This window comes from Caenorhabditis remanei, chromosome III (genome assembly GCF_010183535.1).
Source record: "Caenorhabditis remanei strain PX506 chromosome III, whole genome shotgun sequence".
Lineage (NCBI taxonomy): Eukaryota > Metazoa > Nematoda > Chromadorea > Rhabditida > Rhabditidae > Caenorhabditis > Caenorhabditis remanei.
The window spans coordinates 15,099,499-15,121,143 of NC_071330.1; the positions used below are offsets into that span (position 1 = coordinate 15,099,499).

Genomic DNA, 21,645 nt, shown 5'->3' on the forward strand with positions numbered 1-21,645 from the left:
CCTCTAACTGTGTGAGTCTGGTGGCCGAGTTTTGGAATCCTAGGCCATCTGATGGGGCTTTCTAGGCCACCACAAGGGTTAGGCATATTTCTCTAAATTTTAAGCTAAAAGTTTAATCGATTACTATTCTTGCAAAAAAATCTCGTTTTTTCTCACAAAAGTCAACATTTTCACCCCCTGACCTAGAAATCCACACCTCATAGCCTAGGTTTTGAGAACTTGACTATTAAACTTATATAATAGGATTCAGCGCGTTTTCAGCTTTCAAATGAGTATAATCATGACTATGTTCGGAGCGATTCAGGTCTCACCGCGAAAACTACAGTAAGCGCCGGTGGGTTACTGTAGTTTTCGTGGTGGGAGCCAAAGTGCTTTAAACCTAGTCATGATTATACTCATTTGAAAGCTGAAAACGCGCTGAATCTGATTATGCAAGTTTGGTGGCCGAATTCTGAAATCCTAGGCCACGAGACGGAGTTTACTAGGCCACCTACCATTTCTCCACTCTAAAAATCCCTATTTTCAGTGGAAAAATGAGATTTCTTCCATTCGGATCGATATTTCTACTTCTTCTTCTCATTCAGACATTAGTTGCAGATATTGATGTGGCGGGGTAATTAGATAATTAAATTTATTACACTTAATTACTCTTAATTATCTCTGTTTAAGAAAGATGTCGATACAGTTGATGTGAAATTAGAGGAGAGTGTTGGAGAGACGCAGGTTAGCGATGGAGATGGAGAAGGCAGCATAAGGTATTGGGGAAGGGCTGAAAAATGCAAAAAATATCTGAAAATTGTGAAAATTGGTTGAAAAATGCTGAAAATTGCTGAAAATCGTGCTTGGGGACATTGAAAATCGTGAAAGTTGGCTGAAAATCGCATTTTTACACGAAGAAATACTCAAAAATCGGTAAAAATTGGAATTTCGGGGTTAAATAGCATTGAAATTGTGAAAATTGGCTGAAAATCGCATTTTTTGAACGAAAAATTGTTAAAAAATCGGTGAAAATTGAAACAAATACACCTCCCTCGAAATTTCACCAATGTTAAGCCATTTTTCTTTAAAAACCAGATTTTCAGCCAATTTTTGTGGAAGATCGGCTTGAAATGGTCACCGATCGATGTTGAGTCAAAATTGAGTTTTTTGGGGTAAAATCGTGAAAATTGCCCCGACTGGCGCGCCTTCGCCGCTTTCTTCATAAAACTATGATTTTTTAAACGATTTTCAAGCTAAAAACCCCGATTTTTCACCTGAAAACGTCTAATTTCTTCCAGAAAAGCCAAGAAAATTGAGGGTTTTTAGCTCGAAATACATGAAAATCATCGTTTTTTTGAAGAAAGCGCCGAAGGCACGCCCATCCAGCAATTTCCACGATTTTTACCCCAAAAAAACCATTTCTAGTAGATTTTTCGAAACTTTTAATCCCAAAATTCAGTTTTTTGAGTAAGAATTTGTTGAGATGTCCGGAAATGCGCGAAAATCGTGAAAAATTGACTGAAAATCGAATTTTTAAACGAAAAATTGGTCCCAAAATCAGTGAAAATTGGAACGAATTGTGGAAAAATCTACAACTTGTTCCGATTTTCACCGATTTTTTCAGCATTTTTTAGTTGAAAAATTTGATTTTCAGGCAATTTTTCATGATTTTTGCGAATTTTCGTATTTTTCGAGCTAGAAATTGTGAAAAAATTCGACTGAAAATGGTCTTAAATCAATTTTGACTCAAAAAATTGAGTTTTTTTCGGGTAAAAATCGTGAAAATTGCCCGGCTGGCGTGCCTTGGGCGATTTTTACAATTTTCGAGCTAAAAATCCCGACTAGCTACTTCAAAAGGTCCAATTTTTTTCAAGAAAACTGAATAACACTAAAAAACGGCTGAAAATTGTTTTTTTATCGAAAAAATGCTCAAAAATCGGTGAAAATTGATACAAATTGTGGATAGACATCTCGAAATTAAATATACCACAATTTGTTCCAATTTTCACTGATTTTGGGCAATTTTTCGTTAAAAAATTCGATTTTCTGGCAGTTTTTCATGATTTTCGCGTAATTTCAGTCATCTTTCGCATTTTTCGAGCTAAAAAGTGTGAAAAATCGATTGAAAATGGTCTTATATCGATTTCGAGTCAAAAATTGAGGTTTTTTCGACGTAAAAATCGTGAAAATCGCCGGTTGGCGTGCCTTAGGCGCTTTTTTCAAAAATGATGATTTTCATGATTTTCGAGCGAAAAACCCCCGATTTTCCACCTAGAAACGTCAAATTTCTTGCATAAAGGTAAAAAACGGGTTTGCTGACATTGAAATTGTGAAAAATTGGCTGAAAATCGCACTTTTAAACGAAAAATTTCTCAAAATCTGTGAAACACCTCGAAATTCTAAAAAGTCCACAATTTGCTCCAATTTTCATAGATTTTCGAGCTGTTTTCCGTTTAAAAATGCGATTTTCAGCCAATTTTTCAACTTTTTTTCGCGCATTTCCAGCCTAAAAATGCGATTTTTAATATTTTCAACCTAAAAAAATCCATTTTTTTGCAGAAAATCTCATCAAAAGACATCTCATTCTATCACGGATTTCTTGCCTCGTTCTCAGTGATCGTCGTCTCAGAATTAGGTGATAAAACATGGTTTATCGCAGTGATTATGTCAATGAGACACTCTCGTCTCACTGTTTTCTCTGGTGCAATGGGAGCACTCGCTCTGATGACCGTACTCTCAGCGTGTCTTGGATGGGTTAGTGTGGATTGAGGGAATTGAGAGTGAAAATGAACTGAAAATGAGTGAAAATTCGAGTAAAAAACGGACAAAATTGTGATTTTCAGCGAAAAAAATCCGGTTTTTGGCTGAAAAAAATGGGGATAAATAGAAAAAGAACGGCTGAAATCGGTAAAAAACGCCAGTTTTTGACTTAAAATTTGGAAATGCGGACATTCGGACACACAGACAGACAGAAATTGGAAAAGCTCGGTTTTTGTCTGTCTGCGTGTCCGGATGTCCGTTATATTTTGGCTTAAATGCTCAAAAATGCTCAAAAATGCTCGAAAATCAATGATTTCTTTTGAAAATGACTGAAAATTCGAGAAAAAAACGGCCGAAATCGGTGGAAAATGGACAAAAACGTTGTTTTCTGCGAGATTTTGCTGAAAATCCTGTCAAAATTGTGATTTTCCGCGAAAAAATCCCGTTTTTTGGCTGAAAATTTGGAAATTCGGACATCCAGACACACAGACAGACAGAACCGATCAAATAAACGAATTTTGGGAATAAAATTTCATATTTTTTGAGATTTCCAGCCGACATCTGGACTTCCGGACACACAGACAGACAGAAATTGGAAAAGCTCGGTTTTGTCTGTCTGCGTGTCCGGATGTCTGTTATTTTTGATTGAAATCAGTGAATAATGCTCAAAAATGCTCGAAAATCTATAATTTCTTTTGAAAGTGACTGAAAATTCGAGAAAAACGGCCGAAATCGGTGGAAAATGGACAAAAACGTTGGTTTCTGCGAGATTTTGCTGAAAATCCTGTCAAATTGTGATTTTCCGCGAAAAAATCCCGTTTTTGGCTGAAAATTTGGAAATTCGGACATCCAGACACACAGACAGACAGAACCGATCAAATAAACGAATTTTGGGAATAAATTTCATATTTTTTTGAGATTTCCAGCCGACATCTGGACTTCCGGACACACAGACAAACAGAAATTGGCGAAAAACTCGATCTCTGTCTGTCTGTGTGTCCGGATGTCCGTTATTTTTGGTTTAAATTAGTGAAAAATGCTCAAAAATGACTGAAAATCTATAATTTCTTTTGAAAATGACTGAAAATTCGAGAAAAAAAAAAAACGGCCGAAATCGGTGGGAAATGATCAAAAACGGACAAAACTATGATTTTTAGACTAAAAATCCGGTTTTTGGCTGAAAAAAGCGGAAAAAAATAGAAAAAAAACGGCTGAAATCGGTAGAAACGCCAGTTTTTGACTTAAAATTTGGAAATGCGGACATTCGGACACACAGACAAACAGAAATTGGCGAAAACTCGATCTCTGTCTGTCTGTGTGTCCGGATATCCGTTATTTCGATTGAAATCAGTGAAAAATGCTCAAAAATGACTGAAAATCGGTGGGAAATTGTCAAAATTATGATTTCAGCGAAAAAAATCCGGTTTTTGGCTGAAAATTCGAAAATCCGGACATTTTGACACACAGAACTGACGAAATATCGAAAATTCGGGCTGAAAATCAGACTTAGCAGACGAAAAATAGGGGTTTAGGCTGAAATCACATGAAATCCTCAAATTTTCATGAATTTTTGCAGAAAATCTGGACATCCGGACACACAGACAGACAGAAATTGGCGAAAACTCGATCTCTGTCTGTCTGTGTGTCCGGATATCCGTTATTTTTGATTGAAAATCTATAATTTTGTATAAAAATGTGGACATCTGGACACACAGACACGTAGATATTGAAAATCTGTCGAAAACTGACGGTTTTGATGATTTTTTTTTTGAAAATCTCAATTTTCCGCTCATTTCCTACGTTTTTGGTTCAAAAACCCAATTTTTGTCTGAAAATAGGAAATTTTGGTATAAAAACTCAATTTTCGGACCAAAAGTAGCGAATTTCGGACTAAAATGACGAATTTTTGGTCTAAAATGACGAATTTTCGGTCTTAAAAAGCTAATTTTGATCTAGAAATAGCGAATTATTGGTCCAAAATGACGAATTTCGGTCCAAAAATTCAATTTTTAATTTAAAAACACAATTTTTGGTCCAAAAATAGAGCATTTTGGTCGAAAGATAGCGAATTTTGGTACACAAACTCGATTTTCGGTCTAAAAAAACTCAATTTTTCCTCTAAAAACCCTCTCAATTTCGTTGCAGGTGACACAAGTGATTCCCCGTGCCGTCACTTATTATCTCTCGACTGCTCTTTTTGCTCTATTCGGACTGAAAATGCTCCATGAGGGATGGACGATGTCACCGAATGAAGGACAAGAAGGTTTCGAAGAGGCTCAGGCGGAAGTTGCGAAACGAGAAGGAGAATTGGATGCGAGCAAGTTTGAAATGCTCGAGGGAGGAGGAGGTGGAGCAGCGCCACAGTACGTTTTTAGCGCTGAAAATTGTCTGAAAACGGCTGAAAATGCGCAAAAATCGTGAAAAAATTGGCTGAAAATCGCATTTTTAAACGAAAATTGCTCAAAAATCTTTGGAAATTGGTTGGCGTGTCTTGGACGCTTTCTTCGAGCTGAAACTCCGATTTTCCACCTAAAAACGTTCAATTTCTTCCAAAAAGGTCTGAAAAACGCGAAAATCGGGGTTAATGACATTAAAATCATGAAAAATTGGCTGAAAATCGCATTTTTGAACAAAAAATTACTCAAAAAGTGTTGAAAATCAGAATAAGTTGTAGAAAAATCTACAATTTGTTCCGATTTTCACCATTTTTAGTTTAAAAATTCGATTTTCAGCCAATTTTTGTGGAAAATCGGCTGGAAATGGTCTCAAATCAATTTTGAGTCAAAAAATTGAGTTTTTTTGCGGTAAAAATCGTCAAAATCGTCGGCTGGCGTGTCTTGGGCGCTTTCTTCAAAAATCGCCGATTTTTACGATTTTTGAGCTGAAAACCCTGTTTTCAAGCTAAAAAACCTCATTTTCCAACTGAAAACGTGCAATTTCTTCCAAAAGGTCTGAAAAACGCGAAAATCGGGGTTAATGACATTAAAATCATGAAAAATTGGCTGAAAATCGCATTTTTGAACAAAAAATTACTCAAAAAGTGTTGAAAATTGCAAAAAAATTGTGGATAGGCACCGGTTTTTAAGCAATTTTTCATTAAACAATGCGAGTTTCAGCCAATTTTTCACGATTTCAATATCTTTAAACCCGCATTTTCAGCCTTGTTGAAAAAAACTTGAAAAATTGTTGAATTTTGCCCTCGAAGCTAAGAATATTCCAATTTGGGACTAAAACTCGAAGAAATTCGGCTCGAATTCCGATCTCTTTATCGCTTTTGATTTTGAGCGATTTCAGTATTTTCAGAAACAAAAATCGTGAAGATTCCGAATTTCGCCTCAAAACTATTAGAAATTGACGAATTTAAGCAAGAAAAATGGGTTCCAAAAGGGTGGAAACTGAAATTCTCGGAATTTGTACCCTTAGGGAATGAAAATCATATTTTTCAAGTCAGTTTAGGTGATTACTGTCATTTTAAGCTAAAAACCAAAAAAATCTGTTAGAAATTCCAGAAGTTACAGATTTTCGAAACTTTTCGAAACTCCCAAAATCACTTAATCTACCCTATCTCACTCAACTTTGTGTCGAGACCCATGAAACTTATATATTCAGAATCAGCAGGCCATGACGGTCCAGAAAAGTATAATCATGCCTATATTCTGAAAATTTTAGAAAAATGGATCCCAAGAAGAGTCAAAACTGAAATTTTCAGAATATAGGCATGATTATACTTTTCTGAACCGTCATGACGCGCTGATTCTGAATATACAAGTTTCATGGGTCTCGACACGAATCTGAGTGGGATACTGTAGGATTAGTGATTTTGGGAATTTCGAAAAGTTTCGAAAATCTGTAATTTGGTCAGTTTTTGACCGTTCTCGCTGATTTTTAGCTTAAAATAACCAGAATTTTCATACTGTCGAAATAAAATGACTTCCGTCTATACTTCCCCCCACAACTGTGATATATTTTAATTTCAAATTTCTTAAAATATCATTTTTTTTTTTTTGATTCTCTTGCCCGGTCCCTTCTCTCTTTCATCTTACTCTATCCCTAATCCGCCAGAAAACAAAAAAACGAGAGTCGTTTTCACCTCGTTTATTGTTCTTCACATCGTCATTATTTCTCAACGAAACAATAACGAAAATGAACAAAAAATGAGGTGTGAGATGAGGTCAACGTCTCTCATTTCTGCACACTCTCTCTCTTTTTCCCACACATTTCTAATCCGTGCCGAATCGAATTGAGACATCACAAATTATGACAATCTGAAGAGTCGAGGCTGAAGAGCTGCGGGAAGAAAAAAGAGCGGGAAAAAATATTTGAATTTTTATAGACAATTAAGCTCAAAATTGCTGAAATGTGATGAAAATTTAATAAAAATTGGCTAACAGACAGAAAACTAGTGGAAAATGCTCCAATTTTGATGAAAATCGGTCTGAAATCGACTTTTTGAGCTCAGAATTAGCTGAAATTTGATGAAAATTGAGCTGAAATCGGCGGAAACCGGTCTAAGATTGATTGAGCTCGAAATTGATGGAATTTGAGGGAAAATTTACTAAAATCGATCTGATATCGACTTTTTGAGTTCAGAATTGGTTGAAATTGGTCTGAATACTTTTTAAGCTGAAATTTTATGAAAAGTTAAGGTAAATTGGCTGAATTTGTCTGAAAACTAGTGAAAATTGAGAAAATTGGCTGAAATCGGCGGAAAACCGGTCCAAGATCGACTATTTGAGCGATTGGAGCTCAAAATTGCTGAATATTAATGAAAAATGGCTGAAATCGGTTTGAGATTGACTTTTTAAGCTGAAAATTGCTGAAATTTGAGGGAAATAGGCTGAAATTGGTCTAAGATCGTCAATTTGAGTTTTTAATTTTTGAAATTTAATGAAAATTGGCTGAAATCGGTCTGAGATTAACTTTTTGAGCTCAGAATAGATGAGATTTGATGAAAGTTTAATGGAAATTGGCTGAAAACTAGTGGAAATTACTCCAATTCTGAAAATCCGTCAAGAAAATGGATTTTTTTGCGTAAAAACCACTGAAAATAGTGAAAATTTCGAGTTTTAAGCACCAAAAAATGGCGAAAAATGACGGAAAATTTAATGAAAAATGGCTGAAATCGGCTAAAATTGCTGAAAATTGCCCCCCAATATTCTGATGAAAACCTCAATATTTTCAGATCAGAAACGCTGGGAAAATCTTCCTGTTCACGTGTTAGATAGACTAATTGAGCTCAAAATTGCTGAAAATCAATGAAAATTTGATGAAAATTGGCTGAAATCGGTCTGATATTGTATTTTTGAGCTCAGAATTGGCTGAAATCGGTCTAAATTCTTTTAGAGCTGAAATTGGCTGAATTTGGGTGAAAACTAGTGTAAATTGCTTCAATTCTGAAACAAATTGGCTGAAATCTACATTTTTTTTGTTGCTAAAAATAACTGAAATTTAACGAAAATTTAGCTGAAATCGGCGGAAATCGGTCTAAGATTGATTGAGCTCGAAATTGATGGAATTTGAGGGAAAATTTACTAAAATCGATCTGATATCGACTTTTTGAGTTCAGAATTGGTTGAAATTGGTCTGAATACTTTTTAAGCTGAAATTTTATGAAAAGTTAAGGTAAATTGGCTGAATTTGTCTGAAAACTAGTGAAAATTGAGAAAATTGGCTGAAATCGGCGGAAACCGGTCCAAGATCGACTATTTGAGCGATTGGAGCTCAAAATTGCTGAATATTAATGAAAAATGGCTGAAATCGGTTTGAGATTGACTTTTTAAGCTGAAAATTGCTGAAATTTGAGGGAAATAGGCTGAAATTGGTCTAAGATCGTCAATTTGAGTTTTTAATTTTTGAAATTTAATGAAAATTGGCTGAAATCGGTCTGAGATTAACTTTTTGAGCTCAGAATAGATGAGATTTGATGAAAGTTTAATGGAAATTGGCTGAAAACTAGTGGAAATTACTCCAATTCTGAAAATCCGTCAAGAAAATGGATTTTTTGCGTAAAAACCACTGAAAATAGTGAAAATTTCGAGTTTTAAGCACCAAAAATGGCGAAAAATGACGGAAAATTTAATGAAAAATGGCTGAAATCGGCTAAAATTGCTGAAAATTGCCCCCCAATATTCTGATGAAAACCTCAATATTTTCAGATCAGAAACGCTGGGAAAATCTTCCTGTTCACGTGTTAGATAGACTAATTGAGCTCAAAATTGCTGAAAATCAATGAAAATTTGATGAAAATTGGCTGAAATCGGTCTGATATTGTATTTTTGAGCTCAGAATTGGCTCAAATGGGTCTAAATACTTTTAAAGCTGAAATTGGCTGAATTTTGCTGAAAACTAGTGAAAATTGCTTCCAATCTGAAGAAAATTGGCTGAAATCTACATTTTTTTGCTAAAAATAACTGAAATTTAACGAAAATTAAGCTGAAATCGGCGGAAACCGGTCTGAGATCAACTTTTTGAGCTTAAATTTACTGAAAATTGCCCCCGATTCTGATGAAAATCCGCAATGTTTTCAGATCAGAAACGCTGGGAAAATAGGCTGAAATTGGTCTAACATCGTCAATTTGAGTTTTAATTTGCTGAAATTTGATGAAAATTGAGCTGAAATCGGTCTGAGATCAACTTTTTGAGCTCAAAATTGCTGAAAATCTTCAAAAGAAGTCGAAATATAGCGAGAAATCGAGAGTTTTGAGTGAAAATTTATTGCAAATTGATGAAAATTTGCGATTTATCACTAAAAATCCGCAATATTTTCAGATCAGAAACGCTGGGAAAATCTTCCTATTCTCGTGTTAGATTTACTTTTGAGCTCAAAATTGCTGAAAATCGGCTGAAATTGGCTGAAAATTGCTGAAAATTGCCCCCAATTTTCTGATGAAAATCCTTAATATTTTCAGATCAGAAACGCGTAAAATCTTCCTATTCACATCTCGAATTTTCATCGAAGCGTTCACATTGACATTCGTCGCCGAATGGGGCGATCGATCCCAATTGACGACGATTATTCTCGGTGCGAGAGAGAATATTGCGGGAGTTATCGGTGGAGGAGTACTCGGACACGCTCTTTGCACTGGAATTGCAGTCATTGGAGGCAAAATTGTCGCTCAGCGGATATCTGTTAGGACTGGTAAGCGATAATCTGGAATTTTTACAGTTTTCAGCCGAAAAAAACCACGATTTTTAAGCTTAAAAAAACTAGATTTTCCACTATAAAATATCTAGATTTCGACTAAAATCATCCTGAAAACTGTGAAATTAGCTGGAAAAATGAGTTTTCAGATGATTTTTCGATCTGAAAATTTAATTTTCAGTCGGAAAATCGAGAAAAACAGTAAAAGAGCTGAAATTTCTGAGAGAAAAGCGGTTTTTTAATGAAAATTCGATGAAAAACCGTTCAAAATCGGAAATTTTCAGCCCCTAGTGTTGTTTTCTAACTAAAAACGCGTCAGAGGTGCGCCAGATAATGAAATTTCCATTTCTCCACTTTGAAACGCGTCTCAGGCACCCCAGTCATCTGAAATTCGGAAGTTTTGCCGGAAAACGCGTCAAAAGAACGCCAGACAACGGAGATTTCAAATTTTTGTTCGAAAACGCGTCTCAGGCACCCCAGACTCCGGAAATTTCGAATTTTTGCTGGAAAGCGCGTCAAAAGAACGCCAGACAAAGGAAATGTCGAATTTTTGTTCAAATACGCGGCCAAGGCACCCCAGACTCCGGATTTTGAGTTTAAACTAGGAAAATAGAACTTTATCATCAAAAACGGGATTTTTAGTCGAAAAATGTCTAAAAATCCCGTTTTTGAAGGGAAAACTCAAATTTTTTCCAATTCAGACATTTTCAGCCGAAAAAATCATGATTTTCCAGCAAAAACTAGACTTTTCACCTAAAAATGTCCAAATTTCGTTTGAAATTGAGTTTTGCCGATGTTTTCCAACTGAAAATTCAATTTTCAGATCGAAAAATCATTGAAATTCATACAATTTCAGACAAAAATCAATAAAAAAAAATGCAAGTTTTCTTAATTACCCTAATTACAGTAACCCTAATTGGCGGTGTCGTCTTCTTGCTGTTCGCCCTCTCCGCTCTATTCATCAATGATATCGAATCGGCGAATGATTCGTAAGGAAACTACACAAACTACAAACTACAGTAGTCTACAGTAGTCACCACACGCCTACAGTAACCCAATTCTAATCAATTTTTTCGTTTTTTTTTGAATATTTTTAGAGATGAAGACGGAATGGAAATAAGAAAGTATGAAAATGACGGTAATTAGAGTTAATTAGTTAATTAGTACCCTTCGAGCATAGAAAAAATCGTTTTGTTTGGGTAATTTTCAGTCAAAAATTGTCGTTTATAACGGAAATTCAACAGTTTTCTCATCAGATTCTAGAAAAATCGAGAATTTTGCTGAAAAAACACAACAATCGATCATTTCAGAGTTCTCGATTTTTCTGAAATTTTAGGTGATTTTCCGTACGAAAACTGCTGAAATTCCATCAAAACAATGAATTGTGACTGAAATAACCCAAAAACCTATGAAAATGCTTCCTATTTTCAGCGAAACCATGATTTTTCAGCTTTCCACTGGTATTTAAAAAATTCCAGTCATTTTAAGCGACAAATCAGTCAGAACGGCCAAAAACTGACCAAATTACAGATTTTCGAAACTTTTCGAAACTCCCAAAATCACGAAATCTACAGTATCCCACTCAGATTCGTGTCGAGACCCATGAAACTTGTATATTCAGAATCAGCGCGTCATGACGGTTCAGAAAAGTATAATCATGCCCAGATTTGAAAATTTGAGAAAAATGGATCCCGGGAGGGGTCAAAACTGAAATTTTTAGAATATAGGCATGATTATACTTTTCTGGACCGTCATGACGCGCTGATTCTGAATATATAAGTTTCATGAATCTCGACACGAATCTGAGTGGGATACTGTAGATTTAGTGATTTTGGGAGTTTCGAAAAGTTTCGAAAATCTGTAACTTCTGGAATTTCTAACCGATTTTTTTGGTTTTCAGCTTAAAATGACAGTAATCACCTAAACTGACTTTAAAAGGGACCTAATTAACAAATTGGTCTAATTACCGTTGATTGAATAATGTCTTAATTGCGTCTTAACTTCCGTTTCAGCTCTAATATTTTCTCGATTCTCATGTCCGGTCCTTTCATCTTTCTATCCCTTATTTCGCTTTTTATAGGTTTTTCTTTAATTTTCAGTCCTAATTAATAGTAAATTACCGTGCGGTAATTCAAAATTCAGATTTCCCGCCGGAAATTCGACAGAAATCACGAATTCTACGTCAATTTTCTTCAAAAATTCCACAATTTTTGGCTCTGAAATCGCTCGAAATCAAAGTCTCATCGAATTGATCCAATTAGAAGCGGCGGAAATTTGAATTTTTAATTTTCAGTGACTTTTTGCATGATTTTCCCCCTTTTTTCCCATTTTCTCCTTGGTTTGCACGGGTTGCGACCATTTTTTTCAGCAATATTCCTATTTTTATTTGTCTTTTTTCTCCCAAATTCTCTCAAAAATGTGATGTTTTATCGGAAATTCTACGCATTCTATTCGTTTTATTGTATAAATACTCGTTTTTATACTACATACAGTAACCCATTCAGATTGACTACAAACTACAACAAATTTTGTTTTTGGGTATCCACCTGGGTACTGTAGCCTTGGCACTTCTGGATCATTCGTTTAAACTAGAAATTTGTGAAAAATACCAAAAATGAAGAAAAAAAGAATTTCGAATTTTTTCGAAATACACAAAATGTGCTGTAACTCGGTTGAATTTAGTCAGAAACTGAAAATTCTTAAATTTCTGGAATCAGCATGACAATACGCTTCGAATAAGTATAATCATGACTAGGTTTGGAGAATTTTTGAGGTCTATGCGCCTTTAAACTGGGTTACTGTAGTTTTCGTGCCGAGACCCAACTTGCTCCAAACCTAGTCATGATTATACTCATTCGAAGCGTATCGGCGAGCTTATTCCGAAAATTCAAGAATTTTCAGTTACTGACCAAAACCGACCGAGTTACAGCACATTTTGTGAATTTCAGATTTTCGAAAAGTTTCGAAAATCTGTAACTAACTTCGTTTTTACGATTTTCAGGACTTTTTTGCTGGATATGATAGGAAAAGCGTTGAATTTGCTTTAAAAATATCATCTGAGATATCAGGCTACAGTAACCCAAGAGTTGTTCGTGCCAAAGCCCCATTTCCATCGGAATTTTGAAAATGCACCAAATCATGGCATGATTATACTCATTCGAATCGTCTTGATTTGCTGATTCCAGAAATTAACCAATTTTCAGTTTTTGACCAAATCCAACCGAGTTATAGCATACTGGGGAAAAAATAGATCCTTACATTTCCATATTTCCATATAAACAAAGAGAAGGGGGCTCTGGGAAGGGAGGTGTGACAGGGGCGTGACAGGTAAGCTATGCGCGCACCGCGACGCAACCGCGTACGCAGCAAAAACAGTCCATCTGTCCTCCGGGAAAAGAGGGGTACTCGAGACTCATTCATTCTTCCGCATTCTTCCTGTCCTCTCGTTTTCTATTTTTCCCGTTTTACCCCTTCCCCTTCCCCCTCTTCTGCCTGCGGCACAGTCACAGCGGACGCTCCGCCCATTTTTGCAATTTGCCGCACGCACTTTTTGTAGAAAACATTTTAAAACGAAATAAGCAAGTTTCCAGCTTTTTTTCGAAAAAAAAACGTTTGTGATGGCTGAATTTTTGGATTCTAAACCGGAAAATGTTCGGTCATAACTCGGTGGGATTTAGTCTGAAACAAAAACTTCATGAATTTTTGAAATCAGCTCGCCAGGACGCTTCGAATGAGTATAATCATGACTAGGTTTGGTAAAAGTTGGGTTCCGCCACGAAAACTACAGTAACCCGAAACCCTTTTCGTGGCGGGACCCAACTTGCTCCAAACCTAGTCTTGATTATACTCATTCGAAGCGTCTTGACGTGCTGATTTCAGAAATTTAAGAATTTTCAATTTCTGACTAAATCCAACCGAGATATAGCACAGTTTGTGAATTTCAGACCAGTTTTTCGAAAAAAAAAACTAAAAATTCATTTTTTGGGACGTTTCAAAAGCAAGCCATTTCGAAACTTTTTCTTCAAAAAGTGGGCGGAGCTTGTTTCCAAGAACACGCCCCTTTTTCTGAAATTTTGTTATTTTATTCCATTTTCAGAGCATAAATGTCCACACATCAATATTTCAACGCAGAGATGCCAGACAATATTCTGGAACAGGCTCCGCCCACTTCTGAAGCATCGTCCTCTTCTCAGATGGCTTATCACATGTCTCCGCCCACTCACTTGGCTCCGCCCACTCAGATGGCCACGCCCACTCAGATGGCTCCGCCCACTTCAGATTCCATGTCTTCTGAAGCATCGTCTTCTTATCAGATGACTTATCACATGACTCCGCCCACTCAGATGGGCACGCCCACTCAGATGGCTCCGCCCACTTTCTACAGTAACGACCCGAATTATCCGAATATTCCAATAATGCCAATTAGCGATAGTTATGATGAGAGAATTGATGAGCCGACGATTTACGTGTACCCGGAAAATGGGGCGGAGCTTCAGGAGGAGCAGAACTACAGTAACCCACCAGAAACATATTATGATCTACACACCGCCGGAAATAGTCAAATCTTGCCGGTAGATCATAAAAACTACAGTACTCCTACCGTACTCTCAATGGGCGGTCCGATTAATGGTGGAGGTGTGTATTGGCGTCAAGCATATGATGATGATGATATTGGAGACATGGGACACGATTTGAATTTTGATGGAGATCAAATTGAGACAGTAGATCACACGCCACGCCCACTCGAAGCTTCTGAGCCAAGAAATTGGCAGCCAAATTGTGAGTTTTAATTCAGAAACTTTTTTTTTTCCAACTAGAACTCACAAAACCCCAAATTTTGAGCCTAAAACCGCCTTTCCACGACAAAAACTCACAAAGTTATCGATTTTCGAAATTTTTCGAAAATCTGAAATTCACAATTTATATTGTAATTCAGTCAGTTTCAGTCTGAAATTAAAAATTCTTAATTTTGTGGAATCAGCGCGTCAAGACGCTTCGAATAAGTATAATCATGACTAGTTTTGGAGCAAGTTGGTCTCGCAACGAAAATGGGCCAATGGGTTACTGTAGTTTTCGTGGCGGGACCCAACTTTTGCCGAACCTAGTCATGATTATACTCATTCGAAGCGTCTTGACGTGCTGATTCCGAAAAATTAAGAATTTTCAGTTTTTGACAAAATCCGTCCAAGTTTCAGCACATTTTGTGAATTTCAGATTTTCGAAAAATTTCGAAAATCCATAACTTTCATCATTTTTGCTATTTTTTTCTAATTTTTGGATGAATTTGCTATTTTTCAAACTGTTACAAATGTATTTATTATTTTAGCGTCTCAACAAGCTGAAATGCAAGAAAATGTCTACTATAATCAATATGATGACACAAACTACATGGATCATCAGAATGTGGATTACGATGTTCCAGTTGGAGAAGAGAATATCAATCCGGTGGTAGATCACAAGCCTAAGCCACGCCCACAAAAAGTTTTTAAACCAAGAAATCGGAAGCCAAGAAGAAAATCTACAGTACCATCGACTTGTGAGTTTTTTCCGAAATGTTGAGCCCCGCCTCCAAAACTACAGTACCCCATAAACCCCTGTAAACTAGAACTTATTAAGCCCTACATTTTAAACCAAAAATCACGGACTTTTATTGAAAACTCACAAAGTTATCGATTTTCGAAACTTTTCGAAAATCTGAAAGTCACAAAATGTGCTATAACTCGGTGGGATTTTGTCTAAAACAAAAAATTCTTCAATTTTTGGAATCAGGAAGTCAAGACGCTTTGAATGAGTATAATCATGACTTGATTTGAATAAGGTTGGGTCTCGACGCGAAAACTACAGTAACCCAAAACCCTTTTCGTGGCGGGACCCCAAGTGCTTCAAATCAAGACATGATTATATTCATTCGAAGCGTCATGGCAAGCTGATTCCAGAAATTTAAGAATTTTCAGTTTCAGACTGAAACCTACCAAGTTATAGCACATTTTGTGACTTTCAGATTTTCGAAAGTTTCGAAATTCCTGAACTTTTTAGATATTTGTTATTTTTCCCTAATTTTTTAATTAAATAACCCGGAATAAGTAGAACTTTAATGAAAAATAGACCTACCCCTGATTCCAATGTACCAAATTACAGTAATCTACCTAAAATCCCTAAAATCAATAATTATTTCCAGATTACCACCAGGACTCGAATCAGCCAAGTACTTCGGGGACAACCCCTTCATACAGTAATCCTGTATACAGTAATCCTTCTAAATCCTCCGACTATCTCGATACGAGACGTCTCTGCAGTGAAATTTCGTTCGAATTGAAAATGTGTGGAATTTCTCAGTCAAAATTCGCTAATCGGGTGTTGAAACGTACTCAGGGAACACTTTCGGACACTTTGAAGAAACCGAAACCATGGGAAGATCTCAAAGAAGTCGGAAAACAGATATACATCCAAATGGCAGAGTGGATGAGTCTTCCGTTGGATGAGAAAATGGCCAAGGTGGAAGAAGAAGGGGCGGAGCTTGTCAATGAGAAGACGTAAGTTGGTTCTCAAATTTATTAGCTAGAACTCATTAAATCCATCATTTTAAGCCAAAAATCACAAAGTTTCATCAAAAACCCACAAAGTTGTGGAATTTCGAAAATTTTCGAAAATCTGAAAATCACTATATCAGCTATAACTCGGTTGGATTTGGTCTAAAACTGAAAATCTTTGAAGTTCTAAAATTAGGGAGTCAAGACGCTTCGAATGAGTATAATCATGCCTATTTTCTGAAAATTTTGCAAAATTTTACTAAATTTGGGTCTCACCACGAAATCCAAATCCACCGGGGTACTCTAGGCTTGGCACTTCGGGATTATCGTAAAAACATTTTTTCTTCGAAAGTTCGGCCTAATTCCGGGTTATTTAGTCAAAAAATTAGAGAAAAATAGCGAAAATGAAAAAAATTATCGATTTTCGAAACTTTTCGAAAATCTGAAATTCAAAAAATGTGCTATAACTCGCTTGGATTTTGTCTAAAACAAAAAATTCTTTAATTTCTGGAATCAGGAAGTCAAGACACTTCGAATGAGTATAATCATGCCTATTTTCTGAAAATTTTGCAAAATTTTACTAAATTTGGGTCTCACCACGAAATCCAAATCCACCGGGGTACTCTAGGCTTGGCACTTCGGGATTATCGTAAAAACATTTTTTCTTCGAAAGTTCGGCCTAATTCCGGGTTATTTAGTCAAAAAATTAGAGAAAAATAGCGAAAATGAAAAAAATTATCGATTTTCGAAACTTTTCGAAAATCTGAAATTCAAAAAATGTGCTATAACTCGCTTGGATTTTGTCTAAAACAAAAAATTCTTTAATTTCTGGAATCAGGAAGTCAAGACACTTCGAATGAGTATAATCATGACATAGTTTGAAAAATTTCGAATTTTGGCCATCGTGATACCAAAATTTCAGAAAAATAAAAGTTTGCCAGAATATAGTCATGATTATACTCATTTGAAGCGTCTTGACGAGCTGATTTCAAAAATATAGCTTTCATCCGATTTGGAGCAAGTCTCCGAGAGTTACAGTAGAAATGGTGGATTCGAGATTTTCGAAAAGTTTCGAAATTCTGTAACTTTTTGAATTTTCAATATTTTTGAGTGATTTTTGCTGGAAAACAATCAGGTTCATTAGGACTATAAGTAAAATTGGAAAAAATTGATAAAGCATAGCCTAACTTTCTCAAAAAGGCCGCTCCTCACTACCACCCGATTTTAGCCAATTTCAGCCGATCTGAACCGATTTCAGCCATTTTTTTTCAGCGTTTCCCCCGAAAAGTCATCCGATGTCACCACTAAACCGACCAAAAAGAGATTCCAATTCAGTCAACACCAAAAGGAGACATTGGAGGCAATTTTCAAAATTGAAAGACGTCCGGATCAAAGAATTATGGCAGTCACTGCAGAGAAGTTGAATCTGGATTTCATTCAAGTTCATACATATTTTATGAATGCAAGAAGACGCAGTCGGTTTGCTGATGACAAGAGAGTCGAGGAGATGGAGTAAAACATCGCAAATTGGAAATCTCGAAACTAAAAGGAAAAAATCTACAAAAAAATTAAAAAATTGAAAAAACGAAAAAAAAAATTGTCTAATTTCATTCATATTTTAAATTCCCGCCGCCCACAACGTGATTGCTTAGAGCTCTATACGGTAGATCATTCACCTACCCCAGAGTAGTACCGGAATTCTGGAAATCCGGTTTTTTTTTCAGAAAAAAAATTTAAAATTTAAGAAAAAAACCATTAAAAATTTTAAATTTTCAAAATTTTTTCTGTATTTTGGGAAACCGGTGGATTCCATTGTTCCGGATTCCGAAAAAAAAAATTAAAACCTAAAAAAGTTTTTTATTCCGAATTCCGAATTCCGGAATTCCAAGTTTTAGAAATTTCATTTAGGATTCCAGAATTGTTGTTTGTTTCTTATACTAAGATCAGTTCATCATTTAAGTATAATGTTAATTACATATCGATTGATTGTTTCTGTTTCTGTCTGTCATTTATTTCACCCTTATCTCCCTTAATTATAATGTTAATTACTCACTAATAAATACTGTTCTCAATACATTATTTTCTCCTTAGTAACATTAAGGTAATATCTGTCATTTACAAGAAAAATGAACTGAAAATGTCGAAAATAAAGAAAGTTACAGACTTTCGAAATTTTTCGAAAATTGAAATTTCTGAAAAGCTACCGTAACTTTTTCAGATTTGAACTAAACTTTGAAATATATATATTTTTGAAATCAGCTTGCCATGACGCTTCGAATGAGTATAATCTTGGGCATATTTGGTTCAAGTTGGGTCCCACCGCGAAAACTACAGTAATCCAGAGTTTAAAGGCGCACAGACCTCAAAATTTTCAAGTTGCGCCAAATCTAGACATGATTATACTCATTCGAAGCGTCTCGGCGAGCTAAATCTGAAAATATTTAAATTTTCGAGTTTAGTCTAAATATGAAAGAGTTACAGTAGTTTAAGTGAGTCTTCAATTGTTGTTTTTTGACTGATAACCGGGTTTTGACACGTCTGAATTCAGAAAAATGGTGCGAATCCAGTTTTCATAGCATGTTTATTGCATTCCTATCATTTCCAACAAAAATCAAAGAAAACGGAGCAAAATAAAGAGAGAGTTACAGATTTTCGAAACATTTCGAAATTTTTGGATTCACTCAATCTACCGTAACCCTATCAGCTTTAGTCTAAATTAAAAAATTCTTAAATTTTTGGATTCAGCGCGTCAAGACGCTTCGAATGAATATAATCATGACTAGATTTGGAGCACTTTGAAAATTTTGGAGTCTATGCGCCTTTAAACTCGGGATTACTGTAGTTTTCGCGGTAGGACCCAACTTTAACCGAATGTGCCCAAGATTATAGTCATTCGAAGCGTCATGGCGTGCTGATTTCAAAAATATATACACTTTAAAGTTAAGTCTAAATCTGAAAGAGTTACAGTAGTTTAAGTGAGTCTTCAATTTTCGAAATGTTTCGAAAATCTGTAACTTTCTTCATTTTTGACATTTTCAAATCATTTTTGCTAGAAATAACAGGAAATGCGGTAATCTTACTACGAAAAATAAAAAATACATCTGACGTGCAAAAACTTTTTTTCCAATTTTCCTCTCGATTTTCAGTTTTTGACCGCAAAAAAACAACAAAACTTTGTTTTTGTTCTTTTTTAAGACTCAGATAGAAAAAATCCAATTTTCCTGTCAAAAAACATTTAAAAAACTATATATAAACACAGCGTCTCCATATCATATCGACCAAAACCATGTCTTTTTCAATCTACGTTTTCCTCCTGGTTACTGTAGCAGTAGCTACAGTACACCCTCAAATCTTCAATCAGTGTCGAGGTAGGGAACTCGGTTTACGCCCGTAAATCTACACAACTTTTTGAAATTAAATTTTCAGGTCAAACTCGTGTCACTTGTACCCCCAATGTGGTTTTCCAAAAAGTGATCAATGGTACAGTAACCCTGACCCAATGTACTAACCGATTGATACGTGAGGATGAGGCAAAACACTGTTCCGAGTGTTGTCAGGATTTTGGGAAGGAAATGAGAGCAGTGTCGTCGGTGAGTTCTTTTTTTCGCTAGAAAACCAAATTTTTGGGTTGAAATGAGTTGTACAGTACCGCACAAAAAGGTATCAATTTTGGCTGTTTTTAGTGGAAAATGACCAACTTTGACAGTGTTTTTCGGTGTCATCTGATTGTCCGATAGACTCAAATTTATATGGGTTGGACAGAGCAAAAATAAAACATCATTTTTGTAGTTGGCAACTTTTTTGTAGGGACACTACCAAAAAAGTTACAGGTTGTCAAAGTACGGACTAATTTCGTTAGCGAACTTTAGGAGATTTTCACTTTGACAACCTATAAATTTCAAGATAGGGTTCCTACGAAAAAATGGTCAACTACAAAAATGATCTACTATTTTTGCTCTGTCCAACCCATATAAATTTGAGTTTGTCGGACAATCAGGTGACACCGAAAAACACTGTCAAAGTTGGTCATTTTCCACTGAAAACAGCCAAAGTTGATACCTTTTTGTCCGGTACTGTATGTAGCATGTTAATCAACTGGCTTAACCGGTTAAACTTTACTAAAATACGTTTATTTTTTGCAGGATCAGACATCTGGCGCCTTGACACCTGGTGGAATCTGTATTTGCTGTCTTACTGTCTGTGTTTGATAAGAATTCTATTTTAATTGAATGAATAAACAATTTTTTTCAAAAAAATACATTTAAACCCTTCAAATTTCTCGAAATGCTCAATCGGAATTGGCACATGGGAATGTAAACACATTTCCCGTCATTTACAACAAAAATGGCCTGAAAATGTCGAAAATAAAGAAATTTACAGATTTTCGAAAATTTTCGAAAAATCAATATTTGCTTTAACTACCGTAACTCTTTCAGATTTCGACCAAATTCTGAAAATTATATGTTTCTGAAATCAGCACGCCGAGACGCTTCGAATGAGTATAATCATGAATAGGTTTGGAGAAAGTTGGGTCTCGACACGAAAACTACAGTACCCCATAGTTTAAAGGCGCATATCTCAAATTTTGGGCAAACCTGGGCATGATTATACTCATTCAAAGCGTCTTGACACAGTAATTCCAGAAATTTAAAAGTTTTCCGTTTTTGACCAAATCCAACCGAGTTACAGTACATTTTGTGAATTTCATATTTTCGAAAATTTTCGAAATTCCATAACTTTTTTCATTTTCCCTATTTTTCTTTACTTTTTAGATCAAATGAAATCAAGTTGAACTTTTTATAAAAAACATCTGCGTTCCAATCCCAAAATATCATGCCTACAGTACCCCGGTGGATTTCGTGGCGGGACCCAAATTTTGGAAATTTTGCCAAATTTTCAGAATATAGGCATGATTATACTCATCCAAAGCGTCTTGACACGGTGATTCCGAAAATGCAATAATTTTCCGTTTCTGACCAAATCCAACCGAGTTACAGTACATTTTGTGAATTTCATATTTTCGAAAAGTTTCGAAAATCCATAACTTTTCTCATTTTTGATGTTTTCCCTTAGTTTTTGGATTAAATGAGGTGGAATGAGTTGTACTTGTCGGGAAAATCAAAAAAATATATATTGATTCTCACATTCCCATATTCCTGTACAAACAAACAGAAGGGGGCTCTGGGAAGGGGTGTGACTACTGTGTGTGCGTACGCGACGCGACCGCGTACGCCG

At 35.7% G+C, this 21,645-nt stretch overlaps 2 protein-coding genes across 2 annotated transcripts; both read left to right on the forward strand.

Annotated features, from left to right (window-relative positions):
- Positions 1-2,649: 2,649 nt before the first annotated feature.
- On the forward strand, positions 2,650-11,026 carry GCK72_011471 (uncharacterized protein; the record flags this gene model as incomplete). Its single annotated transcript, XM_053728476.1, has 5 exons — positions 2,650-2,733; positions 4,885-5,102; positions 9,648-9,877; positions 10,788-10,869; positions 10,978-11,026. The coding sequence occupies 5 exons, from the start codon at positions 2,650-2,652 to the stop codon at positions 11,024-11,026; spliced, it is 663 nt and encodes a 220-aa protein (XP_053588053.1).
- An 8,670-nt stretch (positions 11,027-19,696) lies between these two features.
- Positions 19,697-20,021, forward strand: GCK72_011472 (uncharacterized protein; the record flags this gene model as incomplete). Its single annotated transcript, XM_003093633.2, has 2 exons — positions 19,697-19,778; positions 19,837-20,021. 2 exons carry the CDS (start codon positions 19,697-19,699, stop codon positions 20,019-20,021), a joined length of 267 nt encoding a protein of 88 aa, XP_003093681.2.
- Between the last annotated feature and the right edge of the window lie 1,624 nt (positions 20,022-21,645).